The sequence below is a fragment of the Mustela erminea genome, chromosome 1, assembly GCF_009829155.1.
Source record: "Mustela erminea isolate mMusErm1 chromosome 1, mMusErm1.Pri, whole genome shotgun sequence".
In the NCBI taxonomy this organism is placed as follows: Eukaryota; Metazoa; Chordata; class Mammalia; order Carnivora; family Mustelidae; genus Mustela; species Mustela erminea.
Genome location: NC_045614.1, coordinates 250186 through 273397, shown reverse-complemented (window position 1 = coordinate 273397; position 23212 = coordinate 250186). Strand labels below are relative to the sequence as shown.

Below are 23212 nucleotides of genomic sequence, written 5' to 3'. Positions count from 1 at the left end.
TTAAAGGAAAAAAATATGTGTATCTTGAAAGCTATTTAAAAATACACCTACTTAGAAAGAGAAGCAGGTGGTTCGTGTTTTCCTTTTGCGCGGGCGCTGGGAGCGGGCTGAGCTGTGGCGCTTCTGCCGGCTGCGGACCCCAACCCAGGAGCTCGCCAGCAGCCCCCCCGCCGGAAGACGACAGAGCTTCCCTGAGGGTAGACCCAGCCGCCGGGGACCAGCGCCTCCCCAGCCCGGCTGCCCCTGCCCGCGGCGAGCATCCTCTGGTCAGCACGGCCCGGCCGGCAGGCACCTGCTCCCCGGCCTCACTCTCCGTGTTTTAAGTGGAAGGTGGCTGCTGAGAGGGTGGGCGCCTGAAGCCCGCCCAGGGACTGCCGCCCGGGGTGTGACACCTGAGCGGACCCACCAGGCCGAAGGCTGCAGAGCTGGGCTTTGAACCTGGGCTCTTCCCTCTGCCCCTCTTCTGTCTGCTAGGGCTCAGCCTGGGGGTGAGGACTCAGGGGTGCTGGGAGGGCAGCAGGCACGGCCGCCCCTGGAGGATGCAGGCACGGAGCCCCTGTGGCCTGCACGTGCCCTCCCCAACTCCCCGACCACAGGAGCGGGGGACCCTGGCCGCGGCTGCCCTTGAAGCAGCTTCAGACTGCGCGTGTGCGTGTGCGTGTGCGTGTGCTTCTGTGTTCATTCTATGCCCTGTGACCACCACACACCGATTCCCTGACAGTTCTAGGCTCAGAAATACAGCAAGGAAGGCTCATCCTCTTTCCCCCGGGCCCCAGGGAGACCCGGCTCCTGCCCTTGCCTGGCCCGCGGCCCCCTCCATCCTTCCCGCCAGCAGCACCGGGTCTGCCCGTCTCCGGGACCCCCGCCCTCTGCCTCCCTCTCGTGAGGACCTGATGAGGACGCCGGGTGCCCTCGGGAGCCCAGGGTCAGTCACCCCCACATTGGGGCCCTGACAAGGTCCCCTCTGCCGTGGGAGGGGACATGTCCCAGCTCCCGGGACGAGGACAGGGACCTGTCACCCTGTGGCATGTCCATGCCGCCCTCTCTCCCCCAGCCTTCAGACCTTGCTCTGCCCGAGCCTCTCCCAACCTACCTCCCTCAGACACCCCAGTGGGCTCCCATCACAGAGCCTTTGCCTAGGCCGTGTCCCAGCCCTTCTGGTGACACATGGCCATGTCCTTCATGGGCCTCTGTGGCCCAGCTTGTGACTGGACACCTGTGGCCTCTGCTCAGCTCAGTGTCCACCTTCCCCCCACTCAGGCACTCCTGGGGGTCAGGTCGTGTCCGTGGGGACCTGCAGTGCCCCCAGCCTGGCACATAGCCCACACTCCATGAATGTTTGGGGAGAAGATGAGTGATCAGACCGACTTGGCCACGGCCTGGACCTCACCGGCCCCAGGTCCGTGGCCGTGCAGCTCAGGCATCCTGCAGACCCGGGGTCTCAGGAGACCAGGACAGGCAGGAAGTGGGTGGACAGGTGGTGCCGCTGTGTCCGGCCGCCATGCCGTGGGGCCCCCTGCCCATCCAGTGCCAGGAACATGGGCCGGCCACGGTGACGCCAGCGGAGCGAGGCATAGGTGTTGTAGCCGTTCTCCTCGATGCGCTCCTGGAACCTGCAGTGGGCAGTGTAGACCCGCTTCGGGGGGTCGGGCATGTGAGGCGGGCCCGGGACCCTCTGCTCCCCCCAACACCCGCCCACCAGACACCCCTCACGCTGCACTCACCGACCCGTAGAGGCGGCCCCTGCGGTTCATGGCCACGTAGAAGCCCGTGTGCACAGCCTTGAGGACCACGACGCCCACGCGGATGGAGCGGATCTCAATGATGCCTGGGGGTGGGGGGGTGGGGCAGGGCTCAGGGCCGGCAGCCCACCGTCCATTCACCCGCACGCTCCCACTGGCGCTCATGCATTCACCCAGCCCCTGCCGTGAGCTTGGCCTTGTGCTGGGTGTGCTGACACAGGGGGCACACAGGCCCTGCCAGGAGCACCTCAGGGTGGGGGTGGGAGGGGCGAGAAGAACACGGAAGCCAGTGTAAAGGCCTGAAGCAGGACGGGCACTGCGGTGGGGGGGGCTCGGGGTGATGATCAGCTCCATGGTGGTCACTGCCACTGCAGGAGCCCCAACCGTATGCCAATCTCTGCACCCCACAACCCCAGGTGGGAGGGGCCAATGTGCCTGCTTCCCAGAGAGGGACCCTGAGGCCTGGGAAGTGGCAGATGGGAGACCCTGGAGAAGACTTGCCCACTTGGAGTGGTCCAGCGAGGCTGACCCAGGGGATGACCAGGCCTATTCTGGAGCTCAGGCCTCGCCCTCTGGTCTTCAGTCTGGACTTGGATGCCTAAGGTGATGGGGAGCTCACCTCATGTCACATGGGGCCTCTGTACCTGCTCTCTCTCCTAGCAGGCACCCAGCTCCTTCTCTCTACATGAGAGTCAACTCAAGCCCACCTCCTTGGAGAGCGCCCAGACTTCTCCGGTAAAGCTGCCCGTCCGTCATCCCCTGTACATCACCCTGTTTTCATTTTCTTTGCTCCCTACATAGCCACCCGTGAAATTACTGCATCAATCATTCACTTTACCCACTGCTGTGGGAGCCCCATGACGGTGGGCTGTCCTGGTCGCTCCTATGTGCCCCTTCTGCCCACTACAGTTTACAATAGGTACCCAATCAATACCCACAGAATTAAAGAAAGAGAAAAGCTCCAAGAGCCTCCCTCCACAGAGCTGTCAACCATGTCACCACTATTGCTGCCCAGATGGGGAAACCGAGGCTCAGAGAGAAGCAGTGACTGTCCCAACCCACCTAAGATCCAGGCCCCACACCCAGCCTGAAGACACCCTGCCTGTCTGTGCCCACCACCGATGGACTGGCCCAGCCAGTCCCCTTGTCATTGTCCTTGTCCGGTGAGCCTAATGAAAGCCTTGGGTGCCCAATGAAAGCAGATGGAAGGGCAGGGGGTGATTACCTGCCCTAATGGTGGTGATTCAGGTAGTGGCCAGTGATTAGCCATCCCCAGCCCGGGCCTCAGAGCTCTGGGCAGACCAAGACACGGCTGCAGGGTCACGGAGGCTCTAGATCCCCGGCAATCCCCGGGCTCCTCCTTCCCCTTTGCCCCCGTGCCTCCTCTTGCCTCCTACATTACACACTTATTGAGCGCCTACTGTTTGCTGGGCAGGGCATCAGGGACAGTTCTGGGCATTAAGGAGCCCCAGCAACACCCCCACCCTGACCCTAGCAATGTGACCCTTGGGCAGGTCATTTTCCCTTTCTGTCCCTCATCTACCACAATGATGTGTGGGAAGAAAGACAGGGGTCCCTCACTCCAGCAAGTTCTGAGTTTGGCTGTGCAGTGTGGGGAGTCCAGGGCTCAGACCCTAGCTCTGCTTCCACTTCTTTATGCAGCCGGGACCTGGGGTGGGGGGCTTCCAGGAGCCGCCATCTCCCCCCTGTAAAGGGACCCAGGGATCCCAGCCTCAGCTACTGTGCCGCGGAGCAGGGCCAGGGCTGGGAGCTTCCTCTGCGACGCCTACCTCAACTGCCCAGCCCTCTCAGCGCGGGCGTTGGCCCACTGCACAGATGGGGAAACTGAGGCCCCAGCAGCCGCCACACACCCCTACGGGACAGAGGGCCCTGCTGGTCCTTACCACCGCTGCTGCCCCTGTCCTTCCCGCCGGCCTGTCTGCCCCGCACCCCTCCCCGAACTCACTGTCGGCGCCGTGACGCCAGCGGGTGCCCTGCACGCGGCCGCTGGTGTCCACGCGCAGGAAGAAGTGCGTGGAGGAGAAGAGGCGCCGCCAGCGCACGTCGCCCTCCAGGTGCGGGTAGCTGCGTGGTCTCCGCGGACTGCCCGGGGTCCCCGCGGCGCCGGGCGCCCGTGCCAGCAGCAGCCACACCAGGCCCAGCCACAGGCGGCCGCGCATCGCCCCGCGCCCCGATCGCCGCCGGCTCTGCCTCCCCGCGGCGCGTCCGCGGCTCGGCCATCGCCGGGGCGGGGGCGGGGCGCCTCTGCCGGGCCAGCCCGCGCGGGCCAATAGGGAGTCAGGGGGCGGGGCCTGCACCGCAGGGGGGCGGGTCAGGGGAGACAGGGTGGGGCCGTGGGCCAGGAGCCGACCAGTGGAGAGGCGGCGGCAGGCCGGTGGGCGGGGCGCCGGGCGGGCTCAGCGCCTCGGGGGCGGGGCGACGACGCGACTGGGCGGGGCCAGGATGCGGGGCGGGGCCCATTCGCGAAAACTCGCCTGCCTCCGCGCGTGTTTGTCTTGCGGGGCGGGGAGGGCAGTGCGTGTCCGTGAGTCACCGGCTTAGCCTGCAGGGGCTGCGGGGGTGTGGGTGTGAGAGAGGCGGGCCCGCAGGGACACGGAGGGAGACAGAGACACAGCTCCAGGGAGAGACGCGGGGAAAGGCTGCGAGGGTCTGTGAGGGACAGGCGCTGGGCAGGGGGACCGGGAGCAGCCCGAGACCAGCGCGTGGGCGGCTCTGGCCTGCGCGTCTGCGCCAGCCAGGCCTCTGCCCTGGGCATGCCTCGGGGCCCTTGTCTGCTCCCCAGGAGGCAGGCCCTCAGGGTCTTCCCTGAGGGCGGGGCACGGGCGGCCGTGTGGGTCGAGGGACTGTGGTGCACACCCGCGTTCCGGGGGGCAGCGACGGGGTGCTGAGGCGAGAGGGGGGCTGACGGCGGACCCGCATGTGTGCATGTCTGTGGCCAGCCGGCAGGGCATGGACGATGACTGGGGCACCAGCATCCTGTCCCCATGGTCCTCCAGACCTGCATGTCAGACGAGGGTGGCCCCCTTTCCAGCCATACCTGCTTGTCATTTACAGACACACCCAAGCCCCACAGGGAGCCACTCCGTGTCCTGGATCCTGACAGGAGCAGTGAACCCCCATGGACTCAGAGTCCAGAGACATCATTGATAGGTGCAGAACGGAGGCCCGAGGGGGTCAGCACCTTCCCCAAGGCCCCACACAGGCCACATCCCAGGACTTGAGTCCCTGCCCCTCTGCTCCGCTAGGTCCAGTTCTACTGGCAGGGCCCCAGGTGGCACCTTTTAAGAGCACCTGGGCGAAGACAAGGTGACAAGCCTGGCCCAGTGGGGTGCAGGAGGGGTAGCCGGTCTCACCAGAAGCCAGGAAGTCTTCCTAGTGGCTCTGGGGATTCCCTGATCCTTCTTTCTGGTCCCAGGAACGCCATGCATGGGGTGTGCCCGAGCCGCAGGACCCCAGGACTGAGATGGGAGAGGGTGTCCCCAGAGCCCTGCAACCAACCCCGAGGGATCCTGCGTATCTGTGTCACCTCCCCAAGCCTCAGTGACACGTCTGGAAAATGGGCCCGGTGAGAAGGCAGGAGGGACGGAATGAGGTAATCCACAGCAGCACTGGGCAGAGGGCGCAACGCACAGACTTGGAACAACATCCTGATTCCCACCAGCCAGAAACTCGGTCTTCCCATCCTCGAGTGTCCCCACCCTGCCCTCCAGGAGGACAATCTTCGGCGATCTGTGTGATGGGGGTGGGACCCACGCCCAGGGACGCCCAGGAAGCTGTCCTGCCCCAGGAGTTGTTGGAATTTAATAACAGCTTCATTGAAATAAAATTCACATACCACACATTTCACCCATGCAAGTGTACAACTCAGTGTTTTCAGGACAGGGCTGTCAGCGGTCACCTCTATCTAGTTCCCGAACATTCCATCACCCCAAAGGAAACACCATCCCATCAACCATCACTCCCCAGCCCCCGGCCCTTGTGAGCTCCCTTCCCGTCCGTGGAGGAGCCTGGTCTGGCCTTGTCACACGCATGGACTCACGCCCTGTGTGGCCTCGTGTGTCTGGTTGCCTCCCTGCGCACCGTGGGCTCCGGTCTGTCCCCGGGGCGGCACATGGGGGCCTCGCTCCTACTGGAGCCGGAGATGCTCCGGCATGTGGGGGAAGCGTTGTCTGTAACGTTCTGCCGACGGACACTATTCTGGCTGCTGTGGACGGTGTTGCCCCGGACCTGGCTGTACAGGTTTTTCTGTGCATGTGTGTCTTCACCCTTCTCGTGTATACGTATAGGAGCAGAGCTGCTGGGCCATGTGATCTCGACTGTTTCCCAAGGCGGCTGCCCCAGCCACCTCCCACCAGCAAGGTGCCGGTGTTCCGACGTCTGCTGTCCCCAGATGCTGGTGAGCGCCCACTGTCTTGGCTGACAGCCATTGCAATGGGGGCAAAGTGGTGTCCCTGCGAGTACCTTGCACCTGCGTCCTCGGCTCCATCCGTTTTGCTCTTCGTCAGCAGGAGGCTGAGTAAACAGTGCGACAACTGTGCCCCGGAAACAACAGCGTGCACGAGTCTCACCCAGGAGGTCGTTTCTGTTGCAGTTCTCAATGGGCAAAACCAAATTTGGCGTGAGGCATCAGGATGAGGGGCATCACGCTGCCAGCCAGCGATGGGGCTGTGACGGGTGCCGGGGGCTGGGCGCGAACATCAAGCTGTATTCCTGACACGTGCAGTGTGACGTCACACCTCGAGAAACGCACAGGTGCAACCATTTTATGTAAGTGGCTATTTGAGAACAAGCCCCCTAGCCACTGCCACCCCATCTCCAAACACGTGGACGTGTCTCCTGCGGGGTGACCAGCCTATGATCCAATCCCCCACCCGTGCCCAGACGGCTCTTGCTGTCCCCATGACACCTTAACTTCTCCCTCGTCACAAACACAGGCTAGTCTGAGATCAGCTGAAGAATGGCCCTCGGAGACCGGCCCATATTCTCATCCTAGAATCCACCTCATCGGGAGTCTTATGGGTACAATTAAATTCAGATCACCCTGGGGCGCCGGGGTGGCTCAGTGTGTTAAAGCCTCTGCCTTCAGCTCAGGTCATGATCCCAGGGTCCTGGGATCGAGCCCTGCATCAGGCTCTCTGCTGAGCCGGGGGCCTGCTTCCCCCTCTCTCTGCCTGCCTCTCTGCCTGCTTGTGACCTCTGTCTGTCAAATAAATAAATAAAATCTTTAATAAATAAATAAATAAATAAATTCAGATCACCCCATGAGGAAACCATCCTAGCAGGCCCCAAGTACTGTCACAAGTGTCTTTTAAGAGAGAAACACAGGGAGATTTGACACGGACACAGCGGAGGCCACGTGACCACGGAGGCGGGGACCAGAGGAGTGCAGCCACAGCCGAGGGGTGCCTGGAGCCCCCGAAGCTGGAGGTGGCGGGAATGACCCTGCGCCTGGAGCTTCTAGTGGGAGCGCGGCCGGGCAAGCCCTTGATTTCAGCGGACACCGAGGTTGGGTGTCTGCCGGGTTGGTTTCCAGAAATGGAAGAATACGTTCCCGTTGTTGAAGGCACTAGGTGTGTGGTAATTCAGTTTTGTGTTCTTTTTTTAAGATTTACTTATATATTTTTAGAGAGAGAGAGCAGGCAGGGGGAGAGAGAGATCTCAAGCGGACTCCACACGGAGCGGGGCCTCGTTCGACGTGGGGCTCGATCTCACGACCCTGAGATCACAACCTGAGCGGAAAGCGACCGTGCCAGCCAGGCGCCCCGTTTTGTGTGGCTGACTACAGGCAATCCCAGGGATCCGACAGCCTCTCCTTCCCTCTAGAGATCCTTGGCTTTCTCGGCACGGGCCCGGCCCAGGTTCGTGGGAACATCTCTGGGCAAGAATTGGACCAAACGTTTTGGGTGAGAACCCAAGAGAAGCAAACGGCTCCTGCAACTCGGTGTCCCCTGAACCCCACCCTCCGACGCTCGGTGTCCCCGAACCCCACCCTCCGACGCTCGGTGTCCCCCGAACCCCACCCTCCGACGCTCGGTGTCCCCCGAACCCCACCCTCCGACGCTCGGTGTGCCCCGAACCCCACCCTCCGACGCTCGGTGTCCCCCGAACCCCACCCTCCGACGCTCGGTGTGCCCCGAACCCCACCCTCCGACGCTCGGTGTCCCCCGAACCCCACCCTCCGACGCTTGGTGTCCTCCGAACCCCACCCTCTGACGCTCTGCTTCCCATGCAGGCATACCTCTGTCCACGGGTCTTGTGTGTTCTTCCCATTTTTCTTGCTTACGTTTTACAAGGAAACGTGATCTCACCATGAGGAGTGGAACACCAGAGCCGTGCACTGACTTAAGCCGTAACAGGAGACGCGGCGAGGAGAGAGCCGTGGGACAGACCCTCAGACCACAGCTTCGCGGGCAGAGAGCTGAGGCGGCAGTCAGAACCAGGCAGGTGCGGAGTGACACCTGCCATGGTCGAGCGGGAGCAGAAAGAGTAACTTCCTCACTCCTTGTTCCCAGAACCCAGCCCTTGGGGAAATACCAGTTGAGGGCATCTGATGTCCCAAAGAACAGAAGATGGAACGGAGACCGCTCAGCCCCGGTTCCTGGCTCTCTGGGGGCAGGGGGGTGTCAAGGGGGTGTCTCTAGGTCTTGGGAGACCGGCTCCAACAGATTCAGCCCCCAGGCCAGGCAGGCACTCCCAGGTGTGAGTCAGATCTGAGGCCGAGGCCCCCAGGGCATCTTGGAGTGGGCTGGGGCAGGTTCGTGAGGACGCTGCTGTCTGTTGAAGACATTCCCAGCCGGTGGAATCATAACGCGCAAGCCCGCGTGGGCAGCTGCGTCTGGAATGTGCTGTCAAGAGGCCCCGGGCCCAGGAGGCTGGCCCTCCCAGAGCACAGGTCCAGCTTCTACTCTGGGCTGATGCGGTAACCAAGTTTGAGTATCTGAGGGCAGGCGGCAGCATGAGCCCTGGTCCCTGAGGTCCGCCATGGTCTGGCCAGAGGGCCTCTCCAGCTCTGTCTCTGCTTCCTGTCCCTAACTCAGACTCTGCTCAAGTTCCTCCAGCTGCCCACACCTGACTCTGCCTCAGGGCCTTTGCACTTGCTGGGAACGCTGCCTGGAACACAGCTACCCCAGAGTGGTCTTCCCGTCCTTCCCATGCCCGCGGATGTGCCCTTCCTGGCCTCGGTCTCCCCAGTGCCCTCCTGGTCTGATTCTCACGCCGGAGTGGGGTCGCTCTCAAGGCGGGGGCTGGGAAGCTCCAGGCTCCGCGGATTATCTCATCCCATTCGTCATCCATTCAAACCGGGAGGTTCGTGCGCTCTAGGTGCCCGCCGGAGTCTGGGAGCTGACTGGGGGGGAGCCTGAGCCTGGAGGGAGTGGCCGAGGGCGATGCCCCTGGTTTGGGGCCCTCCTGGATACGCAGCTCCCGCCCCACGGTCGACACTGGGGCACTGAAAATCGCAACAGGAATCGCTGCCGAAATTGCAGAACGCCGTCCTAATAATGCGGCGACCATTGCTCCGAAACACACACACCCCTCACCCCACCCCCGTGTCTCACACACACCCCCGAGACACACACACCCCCCCGAGACACACACACACACACACACCCCGAGACTCACACACCCCCCGAGACACACACACACACACACACCCCGAGACACACACACACCCCGAGACACACACACCCCCCGAGATACACACACACACACCCGAGACACACACACCCCCGAGACACACACACACCCCGAGACACACACCCCCCCCGAGATACACACACACACACCCGAGACACACACACACACCCCCTCCGAGCCACGCGGGTACCCAAGCAACGGCTTCGTCCCGCCCCTCCGTGGCAGAGGGAAGAGCCAATTAGAGGGCTCCTTCGGCGCATGCCTCCGAGCCTCCGGAGCCCCGCTTCTCCCTGGGAATTGTGGTTCCGGCAGCCTTCTCCCGCTGCGCGGTCCCTTCGCAGCCGCCGTAGGAGGCAGAACTACAACTCCCGGCAGGCGCGGGCGGCGCAGGCGCAGTGCATGCGGCGCGGGCGACGCGTTGGGCGGTGTGCGGCATGTCGGCGCTGCGCTGGGGCTACGGCGCGTCCGGTCTCCGGAGAGCCCTGTGGCCGGCGGGCTGCCCCGGCCCCATGGCGGAGGAAGGTAACGCGGGGGAGGCCCGGGAGCGAAGCCGTGGCCGCCGCCACTGCCCCGTCCCCGCGGCCGTGACCTTCGGCTTCTAGGCCGTCGGGACCCAGCCACCCCCTACCCTTGCCCCTTGCCCTGTGGGGTTCTGGTTTTGGGGACTCCGCTTTCACCCGCCCTTGGGCCACCGTGCGGACGGGGGTCGGCGGAGCGCTTTGACGTTGGGGTCCTGTTTCTTTTGGAGTCCCTGGACTCCTGATTTGGGATTTAGGGCCCGTGACCTTTGAACTCCCTGCACCTGTAGTTGGAGGAGCCCGTTGTCTTCGGTCCCACGGCCAGATTTTCCTTGCCCTGCGGTCCCCTTCACCTTCGCCCTCTTGGTTTCTTGGCAGTGCGAGGCCGTGACCGCTGACGGTTTCCACTGCGCTTAGAGCTCTTTTGCCCCCCGGATCCTGGGTTTCCTTCCGTTCGAGGACCTCCCAGCGCCCCCCAGGCGGCGGGCTTCCTTCTGCCGCCCCCAGCCTCTCTTTGTCCCCCACAGGGGCCTTCAGTGCTGTCTGGGGCAGCAGAAGGAGCTCCTCGGCTCGTCCTTGTGAGCAAGACCGCCGGAAGGACTGGGGCCACGCGGAGCTGCTGGAGGGTGAGCCCAGACCCCCAAGGCTTGGCGCCTGAAGCCCCTCCCCAATGCCCCCTGCATGGGCCACTCCGCCGGGGTTGCCTCCCCAGCTCCTCCCCCTGAGCCCGTGAGAAGGGACCGGCCTGCTGTAGGATAGAGCAACTGACCTCGTCCGGTGAGGAAGATGCCAAGAGGCTCGCTTAGGGCTCCCCTACCCCAAACCCAGCAGGCGCCCCTGCTTTCCAGGTAAGATAGCTGAGGCCCAAAATTGAGGCTGGAGAGGCTGGGCCAAGGCTGCGCCCAGCTGTTCACGCAGAGCGGGGATTCGATCCCTGAACTGACCCATGCACCTGGGCCTGGCTTCCTGGGCTTGGGCATCTGCAGGGCCCCAGTCGGGGTCCTCCCATCCTCACAACCTGGGAAGGACAGTGCAGTCCCGGGGCCTGGGGGCTCAGCGGGCGAAGCTGCTGCCTTCGGCTCAGGTCATGATCTCAGGGTCCTGGGATCGAGTCCCGCATCAGGCTCTCTGCTCAGCGGGGAGCCTGCTTCCCTCTCTCTCTGCCTGCCTCTCTGCCAACCTGTGATCTCTGTCTGTCAAATAAATAAATAAAAAATCTTGAAAAAAAAAAATAAAATAAAAAGGACAGTGCAGTCCTGGCACCTCCAGAGGGAGGGAGCATGTGTCTCCCAGACCATGTCTAGCACGTCCTGCTTCCCCTCCAGCAGCCGGGGGTGGGGTGGGGGAGCCTCTAAACAGGAAGACTTTATTTCAGGAAATTCCAAACACGCAGACGGGAGTACCGCCGTTCGCAACTTTCTCACCCACCACCTAATTATTGTAAAGCAAAGCCCAGGTGCCGTTATCGTAGGAAGGTTCTGGGACCCTGAGTCACGTTATTTCATTCTCCAGTCTAAAACTCTCAACTTGCCTCTCACATGGACTAGACCCCTCGCCCCCACCCCCCCGAGGGCACAGATCCTTGTGGCCTTTCCTGCCTTCGCAGCCAGAAGGAGCTCTGGCCACCAGGTCGGCTCTGATGTTGTTGCCTCCGGGAGAAAGCCCGTGCCGATGGCCCTGCTCCAGGGTGGGGGTCTCCACGTGTGTACTCTGAAATTCCTGTCTGCGTGTTGGTGCACTCTTAAGGACCAAAGTCACACTGTCTTTCCACTGTATCTCAGCAAACTTCTGTTGAGCCCCTGCTGTGTGAGGCCAGCTCTCCTGTCAGCTGGCGTCCAGTGGGAGGGGCACGGGCAGGTCCAGTCTCTCGGAAGTAATATTTGCAAAGTTCCCGTGTAACCCTGAGATCAGGACTCCGGCGCTCACGTAGCTGCCTGCAGACACACACGTCTGCCCCCAGCCGGTGAGCCAGTGACAGGCTGTCCTGTTTCACGCACGCTGTAAGCAAGTGTCCCTTCCGGGGTACGAGGTATGTTTAGTGCCACATGGTGGTTGTTTTTCATTTAAATCTGAATTTGTTTTTTAGAGGGAGGGCTCGGGAGCGGTGGGGAGGGGCAGAGAGAGAAAGAGCACGTCTCAAGCAGGCTCCATGCTGAGCACAGCTCCTGTGATTTGGGGCTCAATCTCAAGACCACGACCCTAACCCTAACTGAGCCGAAATCAAGAGTCAGACTCTGAACTCACTGAGCCAGCGAGGTGCCCCTTTTTTTCATTTTTGGACTTTTGTTGGTGATTTTCCTGTTTAACATGGCCCCAAGTGTAGTGGTGCTTTCTAGTGTTCTAAGTTGTAGGTGGTTGTGCAGGAGTGAGTCGCAGTGTTGTTGGCTGTGGGCTCAGTGTTAATGACTCAACACGTATGTGAAATGAGATGTCTCAAGCAGAAAGACCTCGAACCGGGTCGTGCGTTGGTCTGCTGGGGACCCCGTGATCTGTAAAGTCAGCGTGGCACAGGGCTAGCAGCTGAACCGTGGCTCCGAGGAAACTCAGGGCCACCTCGTCCCCCACCACATACCCACACCCATCAGGAATAGTGTGTGCAAAGGCCCTGAGGTCGCAGTGGCTGTCTGGAGTGATCAGCATGTGGGGGAGTGAGAGGGGCGGGCAGGGGGCATCCCGGCTCCTGGAAGATCGTGAAGGCAGAGGCATACCCCTGAGGGTGTGCTGACAGGCTGTGGAGGGAGAGGGGCCCAGATGACTCTCCGGCTGGGCACCGGCAAGGACAGTTCTGCCAGTGACAGATGTGGAGGAGCAGCCTTTGGGGGGGACACCGGGAGCCTGCAGACACAGGTGCTGGGCAGGTGGTTGGGGGGGGGTGTGTGCCCGAAAATGGGCAGACGCAGGTTGTCATCAAGTACATAAAGCCGAAGCTTCAAGAGCCGGTGAGACCAGCCCCTCCCAGCAGAGCAGGGTCTGGGGGGACTGGGGCTTGAGTGGGGGACCCCTGCCATCCTTGCCCTTTGCCCCCACAGTGCTTGAGGCGCGGCTGCGGCAGCTGCAGGCCGAGGGTGTGTCGGAGGTGACGGTGAAGAGGGTCGGCGTGGCTCGACGACTGCCAGCATCCCGGGGCCTCCAGCCCCCTGGGAAGGCCCGGACAGGGCCCAAGGGCCCTGCCGCGGACCTCGGCGACCTCTGGGTCCAGAAGCTGAACAAGGAGAAGTCTTCGATGCAGAAGCGGAAGCTGTGGCTGGAGGGGAAGCTGCAGCCGCAGGCCCAGGACCTGGATTGTGAGCATGAGCTGCGGGTGGTGCCCCGCCTGCTGGACGCCCAGCTGGCTGGCCGCCTGCAGCACTGGGAGCGCAGGCCTCCGCAGAGCCTCCAGGAGGGGCCGCTGGCGCAGCTGCTGCAGGAGGCCCCGCGGCGGCCGAGTCCCGAGGCGAAGCCGGCCCGCGAGGCCAGGGGCGCCGACATGCAGCTGGAGATCAAGCAGCAGAAGCTCCTGGCCTTCTTGGAGTGTTGCCTGCTCACGGGCCACCTCCCTCTCGCCCACCACGTGCTGGTCACCCACCACAGCCGGGCCCGGCAGCGGCGGCGGCTCACGCTGGCCATGTACAACGCCGTCATGCTCGGCTGGGCTCGCAAGGTGAGCGGTGGCCCCCCGGGGAGGTGTCTCCGCGGGGCCGAGGCCCGGGCGGCCCTTGGATGCCAGCCCGGCTCGGGCTGCTTGTTACCGTCTCGGCGGTTCTCTCAGGCTTGTCGAGCGGAGAACACGCGTGTCCCTCAGCGGAGATCTTGGAAAGAGCCATGGAAGGGGGGGACCCGGTGGGTGCTGCAGTGCGTCTCCTCCCGGACCGCTCGGCGCTTCTGGCGCCCCCTTCCTCGACACTGCGACTTTGACACTCTGGGTCCCTTGCCCGGAGCCGGAGGGTTGGTTAGCTTCGGCTGCCACACGCCTTCCTCCTTCAACACGGGCGCTTGTGGCCGCAGACTTCCTCCGGGCTCTGCTCTGGCCGGGCCCCGTGTCTCCACGTTCTCTTTGCTTTCCTGGTGCTGTTGTCTCTTCTGGTGGTTTGGCAGTGTTGTGTCCGTGCCCCTGCGAGGGCCCAGCTGCCCCGCCTCCTCCCACGCCTGCGGCCCTGTTTCCTGGCCAGCAGGAACCGTGCAGGCCCACGAAGGAGACAGTCCTGTGAAGACGGAGGTGTGGCCGCGGCGAGCCGGTGGGGGTGGGTGGGTGGAGGAGGAGGTCGGCTGCTGGTGGACGTGCCCTGCCTCCCGCACGGACTGGGCGGCATGCCCAGGCGCCCCGGTCTCCCATAGGTCTGCGTTGCACTGTGACATGCCACGGGGATGCCCGGCGGGCGTGCGTGACTGTTGCAGGTGGTTTCTGGCCCCCACTCATTCCCTGGAAGCGCGCTAGGCTAAGGGAGTTAGTGAAGACAGAAGAGCTGTGTTCTCTCGTCCAAGGTCACGAGCCTTCCAGGTCCCCCAGCAAAGATCCGTTACAGTGGGACATTCCTGCCAGGAGCCCATGCGTCAGCTTCCTGGTCCCTGGGACAGACGACCGGCATCTGACGGCTTCAAGCACTAGGGATTTACTTTCACTCCCAGATCCAAGTGGGGCAGGGCTGCCCCCATTCCTGAGGCTCTGGGGAGGGGCCTTCCGGCCTGTCCCAGCTCCTGGGGACGCCTGTGGTCCTGGGCCTGTGCCTGCGTCCTTCCAGCGTCTGCTTCCGCGGTCACGCAGACACCTAACCAGCGAGACGCTCAGGCAGGTGGCCTCATGTCAGCTGGTCGTGTCAGCATAGGTCCTGTTTCCCGGTACAGCCCCTGTTCTGATCTGGGTAGATGTGAATTTGGGGGTGTTGCTAGTCAGCCCGCTGCAGGCCCTGATCTGCCTTGTATGCCGACGTCACGGCTGTCACTGGCTTCGTGAGTCATGGCATCCAGACGGCCCGTGTTGAGATGGGGCTTGGCTGTCACCCAGACTCAGGTCTGAGTCCCGTTTCTGCCTCGTGTGCGCTGTGTGGCCCGCACTGCTTGCTCCTCTCTGATCCTTGGTCTCCCCATCCGTAAAGCAGGGAGCCCTGCTGCATTCTCAGGAAGACCGAGGGACCAGATTTAGGGGTCTGACTACCACCTGCGTTTAGGACAAGGGCAAGAGAACATGTGAACTTCAGATGTGCATGTTTTCGTGTCGAGGATGCTACTGAGATTCTGTCCACACCGGATGGACGTGCTTATTCTAGACCGGCGCTGTCCGGTAGAACTTTCTGGTCTGCACCAGCCACGTGTGGCCCCGGAGCCCTTAAAGGGCTGAGGACCCACTGAGCGACCATGTGTGTCTGGGGACCGCGAGGAGGGCAGCCCTCACAGGGTCGTTCGGACTCGCATCTCGGGGCCCCGTGGCTGGCACTGTGCCCCCGACGAGCGACAGCGGGCCTCAGAGGAGGGCAGCAGGACCGTGGGCGGAAGAGGGCCGGAGGATCGCCTTCTGGAAGGGCTCCGTGGCAGGGCTGCCAAACCCTGGGGGGGCAGGGGAGTTAGCCACCGCTCGGACACACGTGGAGGCAGGCCGTGTGCCCCGTGTCCGCGGAGTCGGGGGAATGGAGAGCCACAGCGCGCACACAGGGAGGCTCTGGACGTGGGTGTGCTGAGCCGGGAGCGGGCGGACGCAGAGAGAACAGGAAGCCGGTGGGTGCAGGGCAGCGTCTCTGTAGATCCAGCCTCTCAGTGAGACTGAAGTCATGCCCGTGCAGGAGATGGAGACAGAACACGGCCCCTAGGACCCCAACCCCCTCCCCCAACCCCACCGCGGTCTCCCTGCACGCTGGCGCTGTGTCCCGGGACTGCACGGGGATGTCCTGGCCAGTGAGCCTTTTCCTGCCTGACTTGCTGGCTGTAGAGAGTGGTCTCGAGGGGTGGGCCAGCCACTTCCAGACCCTCACCCCAACTTGGTCTCCCCAGGGCTCCTTCAAAGAGCTGGTGTACGTGTTCTTTATGGTGAAAGATGCTGGCCTCACCCCAGACCTGCTGTCCTACGCGGCTGCCCTGCAGTGCCTGGGACGCCTGGACCAGAACCCCAGCACCGTCCAGAGGTGTGTGGGCGGCAGAGCCCTTGCGGGGGCTGGACCCCCTCCTGCAGTCCCGTGGCCACCTGGTGTTGAGCCTCGTCCCTCGGGTCTTTGCCCACCGTGTACCCCTGCAGGTGTCTGGACCAGATGGCCCGGGACGGGCTGCAGCCACAGGAGCTCTTCAGCGGTGTGCCGCTGTCCCCAGAGGAGCAGGCCATGGTCCTGAGGGCCGTGCGCAAGGCCCAGCCCACGTTCAGCCCGCCACCACCGCCGCGGCCCCCGCCCCAGGTCAACACCTCGCCACTGCTTAGGGAGATCTATGCCAAGGTGAGCAGACCCTGACGCCGACAGGCGGGGCGCCGTGTCGTGGGGGGGTTGAGCCAGGGCTGTCCTTGGGGGGTCTCCCGGGGGCCTCGGGCTCTCCTTCCTTACTCTCAGCGCCACCTGGATCCCAGCGCTGCCCTCGCTGCTCCTCAGGGGCCAGACAAGCCAGACTTGGCAACTCCTGGCCCTCAGCAAGGTCCTGACCCGGCCTTGCCGGTGTAGGTTTCCTTCCCGGAGGTGCCGTTCCAGGCAGAGCCAGCGGTCAGCGTCCTGAGCCCGGGCGGCCGAGAGCAGCCGGCGGTCCGCGGGGCTCCGTCTGCTCAGGTCTGAGCCCTGCGGCTCTGTTCGTGACTATCCGTGTGTCTGTCTGCGCTGTTCTCACGGATCTATTTCTGGATGGTCACACGTTCCCACGGCCCCAGGTTTAAAGAGAAAACGTACATCCGGGACTCGAACCTTGTGTTCCCAGGCTGTCCCGGCCCCCGCGCAAGGCGGCTAGCCAGTGCTGGGCACTCAGACCCGCGCGGCTGTCCCATGCAGCCTCGTGCTTGAGCAGTTGTCAGGTGGGGTCCTGCCGGGCCCCAGGCCTCCCCTCCCTGCCTGCCCTTCTGCCCCTGCAGGAAGGCCCCGTGTCCTACCCGAAGTTGCACCTGCCCCTGCGGGAGCTGCAGAGCCTTTTCCAGCAGCAGCTGCGCGTGGAGATGGCCACCACCGTGGCTGTTGAGTCCGTGGAGCAGGCCCGGGTGCTGACGGAGGAGGTCCTGCGGGCGGTGAGGAGCTTGGCAGGGTCACAGCCCCGGGGCAGGGCGGGTGCGGGGGGCAGCTGTCTGCGCCGCCTCCCCAGAGCCAGGGGCGGTCGCGTGCCCACCCGGCGCTGCAGGGTGGACGCTGCTTCCGGGTGCCCGTAAGGTCGGGTCCCCTTGCTCCCGAGGGCCTGGAGGCCGTGGCGGTGATGCCTGCGTCCATGCCCCGCAGCGAAACACCCTGCAGCAGCTCCGTGCCGAGTGGGTGGAGGCCCTGTGCCTGGGGCTGCGGAACCTGAAGGCCAGTGAGGTCTGTGCTGCCCGCACCGGCCGCCCCACCGTCTTCCCATTCCTTTGCGTGCTTCCGGAGAAGGAGCTTGCCGAGCTGTTGCTGCAGGTGCGGCCTGCGGACCGTGGGGCCGGGGTGCACGGGCAGGCGGGGGGCTGAGGGACCGGGCGGCTGGGGCTCACAGTGCCGCCCCCAGGCCCTGCAGGTGCTGCCGCCACAGGGGGAGTCCCTGCTGTCCCTGGCGCAGCAGCTGGGCATGCGCGTGTTTGGCCGCCACGCAGTGCGGAGGCAGCAGCGAAGCAGCCGGCTGCAGGCACTTCAGGAGCGCTACTACCAGTACGTGCGCCTGCTGGCCTCCGACACCCAGGTGAGCCTGGGCGGGGGTCCCTGCCGGGGTGGGGTTGGGGGGCCGCCGGCGTGTCCCCAGGGGCAGACACCGAGGCATGGTGTGCAGGTCCCTGCCCCGACCGGGGCAGCTGGGTTTGCCCGCCCCACGGGCCCTGGCACTTTCTGATTGGCTCCTGTGCTCGCGCCGGTTGGGGGGGTCGGTCTGTCCTGGGCCCGCACCGCAGTCCCTGAGACACTCTCCACCCCAGGTGGAGGCGCCCCAGCTGCCGCGGCAGTACTGGGAGGCGCTGGGGCCGCCTGAGGCTCCCCACGAGCAGCCTTGGCCCTTGTCTGTGCTGGTGCAGCTGGGCAAGAAGCTGGCTGAGATGCTGGTCGAGGCCGTGCGGATGCCTGGCAGTGTGGCCGCCCCACAGGGCCCTGGCACGCTCATTCCCGTGCTCTACCACGTGTACTCCTTCCGCAGCTTCCGCCAGGTGTGTGGCTAGGGAGGGCGTGGGGGCTGCGGGGCCCTGGTGGGGTCCTCTGCCCGCTTGCGGCATGTCCTCCGAGCTGGGGGGGCCTTGGGAACCATCTCCGCCTGCCTCGCCCCCAGATTGGGATCCTGAAGCCACACCCGGCCTTCATCGAGCTGCTGGCGACGGCTGCAGAGCACACGCTGACCTTCGAGGCGGCCGAGGTGCCCATGCTGTGCCCACCGCTGCCCTGGACGTCACCGCACACGGGTGCTTTCCTCCTGAGCCCCACCAAGCTCATGCGCTCTCTGGAGGGCACCGTGCAGCACCAGCGCCTGCTGGACAGCTGCCCGCCTGCCGACCTGCACGGTGCCCTGGACGCCCTCACCCAGCTAGGCAACTGCGCCTGGCGGGTCAACGGGCGCGTGCTGGACCTGGTGCTGGAGCTCTTCACCGCCAAGGGCTGCCCGCGTCTGGGGGTGCCGGCCCCGGCCTCCGAGGCGCCCCGGCCGCCCGATGGCCGCCTGCCGCCCGGCGCCTCACCTGCCCAGAAGGCCGAGGTGCGGCGGGAGCTGGCCCGCTGCCTGAAGGTGGCCCGGGAGATGCACAGCCTGCGCTCCGACGCCCTGTACCGGCTGTCGCTGGCCCAGCACCTCCGGCACCGCGTCTTCTGGCTGCCGCACAACATGGACTTCCGCGGCCGCACCTACCCCTGCCCGCCCCACTTCCACCACCTGGGCAGTGACCTGGCGCGCGCCCTGCTGGAGTTTGCCCAGGGCCGTCCACTCGGCGCCCGAGGCCTGGACTGGCTCAAGGTCCACCTGGTCAACCTCACGGGGCTCAAGAAGCGCGAGTCGCTGCGGGCGCGCCTGGCCTTCGCCGACGAGGTGATGAAGGACATCCTGGACTCTGCTGACCGGCCCATGACGGTAGGGGCGTGGAGGGCACTGGCCGGGGCCCTCGCTGCCTGCCTCTCCTTCTCCCTCGGCCTGTGCCGTGCGCTGGCCACCCCGGCCCCTCCTTCCCAGCCCCCTGGGCACGGGCTCCTGGCTCTGTCCTTTCTGTCTTTTTCCCTCTGTGGCTCTGCCACCTCCCGGCCCGGGCCAGCCCTTTTTCCAGACCCTTCCCCGTCCCGTGGCTGCTAGTGCAGGACTGCTCTGGTGTCGCCCTGCGTGCCCATCACTCCTGTCGCCCCTGCCGCCCTGGGGGCTCTGTTTCGGCCTCCCAGCCCCAGCCAGCCTGGCCTGAGCCCCACTCCGCCCTCCCGCAGGGCCGCAAGTGGTGGACGCACGTGGACGAGCCCTGGCAAGCCCTGGCGTGCTGCATGGAGATCGCGCGGGCTGTGCGCGCCCCTGACCCCGCTGCCTACGTCTCTCACTTCCCGGTTCACCAGGTGAGCTGCTGGGCGCCCCAGCGAGGGGTGGGCCTGCCCCCGGGGGGCTGGGCTGGATGGTGGGGGCACGTAGTCTCTGCAGACCCCACTTTATTTGGGCTGGTGTTCCTGCGGGGGGGGGGGGGGGGGCAGTGGGTATGGCCAGCCCAGTGGTGGGACCCCGTATGGGCACGTTGCCCTGCCTTTCAGCAGTGGGGTCCTGCGCACTGGCGGTATGAGCAGTGCACCGGGGAACCCCGGAGCTGTGATTCCTTTCCTGGGGTCCCTCCTGCCGACCCTCACGGATCCCTCCCTCTCCGTCGGCCCAGGACGGCTCCTGTAACGGCCTACAGCACTACGCCGCCCTGGGCCGCGACAGCGTGGGGGCCGCCTCCGTCAACCTGCTGCCCTCAGATGTACCGCAGGATGTGTACAGTGGGGTGGCCGCACAGGTGGGACCCGCAGCCCCGCCGCCCCCCGTTCTCCTCCTCCAAGCCCATGTGGGGTCTCTGTCCTGTGAATGCCCGGATTTGCAGATCCCGTGGGCTCTGAGTGGGCAGTCAGGGTGGGCTTCCTGGGGGAGGTGTCAGATGAGGAAACTGCGGGGGGCGGATCTCATGGTGGGGCTGCCGGGCCGGGTGGGAGACAGGGTCTGTCCACCTTCCCACCGACCCCCAGTGTCTGCCCAGGTGGAGGTGTTCCGCAAGCAGGACGCCAAACGGGGCGTGCGCGTGGCCCAAGTGCTTGAGGGTTTCATCAGCCGCAAGGTGGTCAAGCAGACGGTGATGACCGTGGTGTATGGGGTCACCCGCTACGGGGGCCGCCTGCAGATCGAGAGGCGCCTGCGGGAGCTCAGCGACTTCCCCCAGGTGCACAGCATCAGGCGCGCCGTGGCCCCCCAGCCCCCGCCCCTGCCCCTGAACCGCTGGCTGCCAAGCAGCCCCAAGGAGGAAGATGGTTCTGTTGCCCCTCTGGGTCCCTCAGCGGGGGTGGGGAGGCCGGCCTGGCTCTGATCACCTCCCTACACCCCTGCAGGAGTTTGTGTGGGAGGCGTCCCACTATCTGGTACGCCAGGTGTTCAACAGCCTCCAGGAGATGTTCTCAGGCACCCGGGCCATCCAGGTGTGTGGCCCCGGCCCCTCCCCGCGCCCAGCAGGCCGCCCCCGGCTGGGCCCTGCTCTGAGCCCCTCCTGCCCTGCGTCCACAGCACTGGCTGACCGAGAGCGCCCGGCTCATCGCCCACACGGGCTCGGCCGTGCAGTGGGTCACACCCCTGGGCGTGCCCGTCATCCAGCCCTACCACCAGGACGCCAAGGTGTTGGTACGTGCGTCCCCCCCCCCGGCCCCCACGCTGCCTCAGGGTGGGACGCCTGACCCTCCCCCCCAACCCTGCAGATTGCCGGTGGTATGCAGAGCCTCACGTTCAGCCAGAGCGGGGACACCAGCCAGTGAGTGCCGGCGGGGGTGCTGGGCCGGGTGGGGGCCGTGGGGGCCAGGCCAGGGTGCCTGCCTGAGCCCTTTCCCCTCCCCAGGAAGCCTAACACACTGAAGCAGAAGAACGGCTTCCCCCCCAACTTCATCCACTCGCTGGACTCTTCCCACATGATGCTCACGGCCCTCCACTGCTACAGGTGGGCCCTGCGTCGGGGCCGCGCGCCTTCCGCCCCGCTCTGCTTGTCGTCTCTTGCGTGCAGGCCCTGTTCAGGGTTTGGGGGATGCAGGGGGGGCCCAGAGTGGCAAAGGCAGGTTGGGGGGCCAGGGTGGAGGTCTACAGCAGGTGAGGACCGTGGGGGTTGCTGGAGCTGCTGCCCAAAAAAGGACTATGCGAGCACGTGCAAAGGCCCTGAGGCAGTGTGGAGTGCGTGATGGTGAAGGTGCTGGCTGGGCCCAGGAGGGAAGGGTGGTTGCTCTGAGAAGTGCCTGTGGCCCCGTCCAGGGGAGTACTGGCAGCATAGCGTGTTGGGGGGTGGCCTCATAGGCTGAGGCATAGGCGTCTGGGTATGTCCTGAGCCCCTCGGGTGTAGCTAAGCATGGCCATAGGGCAGGTGTGTGGCTAGTTGTCTTAGGAGGGAGCCAGGGTTCAGGGATAAGTTCTGTTTCTGTCCACTCCCTCTCAGACCACAGGAGCCCTGTAGTGGGGGGGAGGGGGCAGTACCAGCAGCGGCGGCTAGGGACGGGTGGAGGGAATGACATGAGACCAAGAGTTTTCTCCCTAGAGGAGACCTTTCTGCCCCTGTGCTGAGCATGACACAACACAGGGGCTGGGACACATCGGCGGAGAGGGGTTGGGGTGAGTATGGGAAGGAACAGGTTGGGGAGTAGACCAGGAAGGGCTGCGTTCCTCACAGGAGATCTTACTCCTCGGCAGGAAAGGCCTGACCTTTGTGTCTGTGCATGACTGCTTCTGGACCCACGCGGCTGATGTGGAGGTCATGAACCAGGTGCTGCTGCCCACACGCGTCTCCCAGGGTGGCAGCAGGCGCCCCGATCCCATGGTCCTTGTCCTGCGGCACCTGCCCCTGTCCGCCTAGGGCAGCGATCGTTTGGGGTTTGGGCAGCCCTGCCTTACCTGATCTGGCAGGCCCTGCCCTGCTTCCCGCCCCACCGCAGGTCTTAGGTCTCCCCCTCCCCAGGCCCTAGCTCCCCCACCACCCCCGACACCCAGGTCCTAGGTCTCCCCTCCCCCCAGGTATGCCGGGAGCAGTTTGTCAGTCTGCACAGCCAGCCCATCTTGCACAACCTGTCCCGGTTCCTGGTGAAGCAGTACTGTTCCAGCACCAGGTGAACTACCCCCCCCCCCCCCCCCCGACTGGTGCGGCTGGGACCACCCCTCCCTGCCTTGCTCAGCCTCACGCCCCCCCCCCACACCCTCAGGCTCAGGTCCCCCAAGCACTCCAAGAACCTGTGGATGGGCAAGCTGCAGGACACGCTGAAATCGGTGCCAGAGACAGGTGGGGGCGGGGACCGCCTGCTCGTGCGCTGGGCGTGGTACCCCCGCCGTCCCGCCCCATGGTGTCTGCTCTGCTCTGCAGGGGCCTTTGACCTGGAGCAGGTGAAGCACTCCACTTACTTCTTCAGCTGACGCGGTGGTCCCCAGGCGAGGTCCCCAGCTGCTGTCCCCAGCCAGGCACCACGCAGGCTGCCTGCCCCGTGCCATAGTGTAAATAAAGCCCTGTTGTCACCCGCGGGATCGAGCATCTTCCGCCGGCCCCAGTGCGCTGGCACCTGGGACCTGGCCGCGAGCAATCAGAGGCCAGCAGGCTGGGCGCCAATGCTGTCGTTTATTGCGCGGAATGGGGGTGTGGGGGTCAGGGGCGCGGAGTACGGCGGGGGCTGCTGCCTCGGCTGCCAGTACATTCATCCCGACGGCGGCCCGGCCGCACCCCCCGCGCCCCCTGCGCCGTGGGGACGACGCACTCCTGGGCACGGGGCGCTGGAGGGGGCTGGGTGTGCCGGCTCCGGGGACATGACCACGGGGCGCGCGTGGACGGGGCCAGGCCAGTTATTGCGTGAGCGCGGGGGGGGGGGGGGGGGCAGCAGGAAGCCGGCGGCCAAGTATTGCACTTAAAAAACACAATCCTCATGGGACGGGCCACCTGCGAGGGCGGGGGCGGGCAGGCCTCCACAGCCATCTCCTTCCGGCCACCGGGCCGGCCCCGGCCCCGTTTCACAGTTGGGGGAACTGAGGCACCGAGGTGAA

The 23212-nt window shown here is 65.0% G+C and overlaps 2 protein-coding genes across 3 annotated transcripts; one reads left to right on the top strand and one right to left on the bottom strand.

Moving 5' to 3' along the window:
* Positions 1–20: 20 nt before the first annotated feature.
* FGF22 (fibroblast growth factor 22) lies at positions 21–3993 on the bottom strand. Of its 2 annotated transcripts, none has more exons than XM_032304236.1 (3): positions 3709–3993; positions 1725–1828; positions 21–1636 (listed from the first exon to the last, which is right to left on the bottom strand). In XM_032304236.1, the coding sequence occupies exons 1-3, from the start codon at positions 3920–3922 to the stop codon at positions 1442–1444; spliced, it is 513 nt and encodes a 170-aa protein (XP_032160127.1). In that variant the 5' UTR covers positions 3923–3993; the 3' UTR covers positions 21–1441. The 2 variants fall into 2 exon arrangements, with proteins under 2 accessions (XP_032160127.1, XP_032160119.1); XM_032304228.1 differs by having other exon boundaries at positions 21–1613.
* A 5783-nt stretch (positions 3994–9776) lies between these two features.
* POLRMT (RNA polymerase mitochondrial) lies at positions 9777–22702 on the top strand. Its single transcript, XM_032304147.1, has 21 exons — positions 9777–9920; positions 10444–10542; positions 12946–13556; positions 15878–16008; positions 16119–16311; positions 16929–17078; positions 17284–17448; positions 17537–17707; positions 17937–18161; positions 18281–19069; positions 19411–19533; positions 19842–19964; positions 20202–20381; positions 20548–20634; positions 20720–20833; positions 20908–20960; positions 21045–21143; positions 21881–21953; positions 22202–22293; positions 22387–22463; positions 22545–22702. Exons 1-21 carry the CDS (start codon positions 9833–9835, stop codon positions 22592–22594), a joined length of 3693 nt encoding a protein of 1230 aa, XP_032160038.1. The 5' UTR covers positions 9777–9832; the 3' UTR covers positions 22595–22702.
* Positions 22703–23212: the final 510 nt, after the last annotated feature.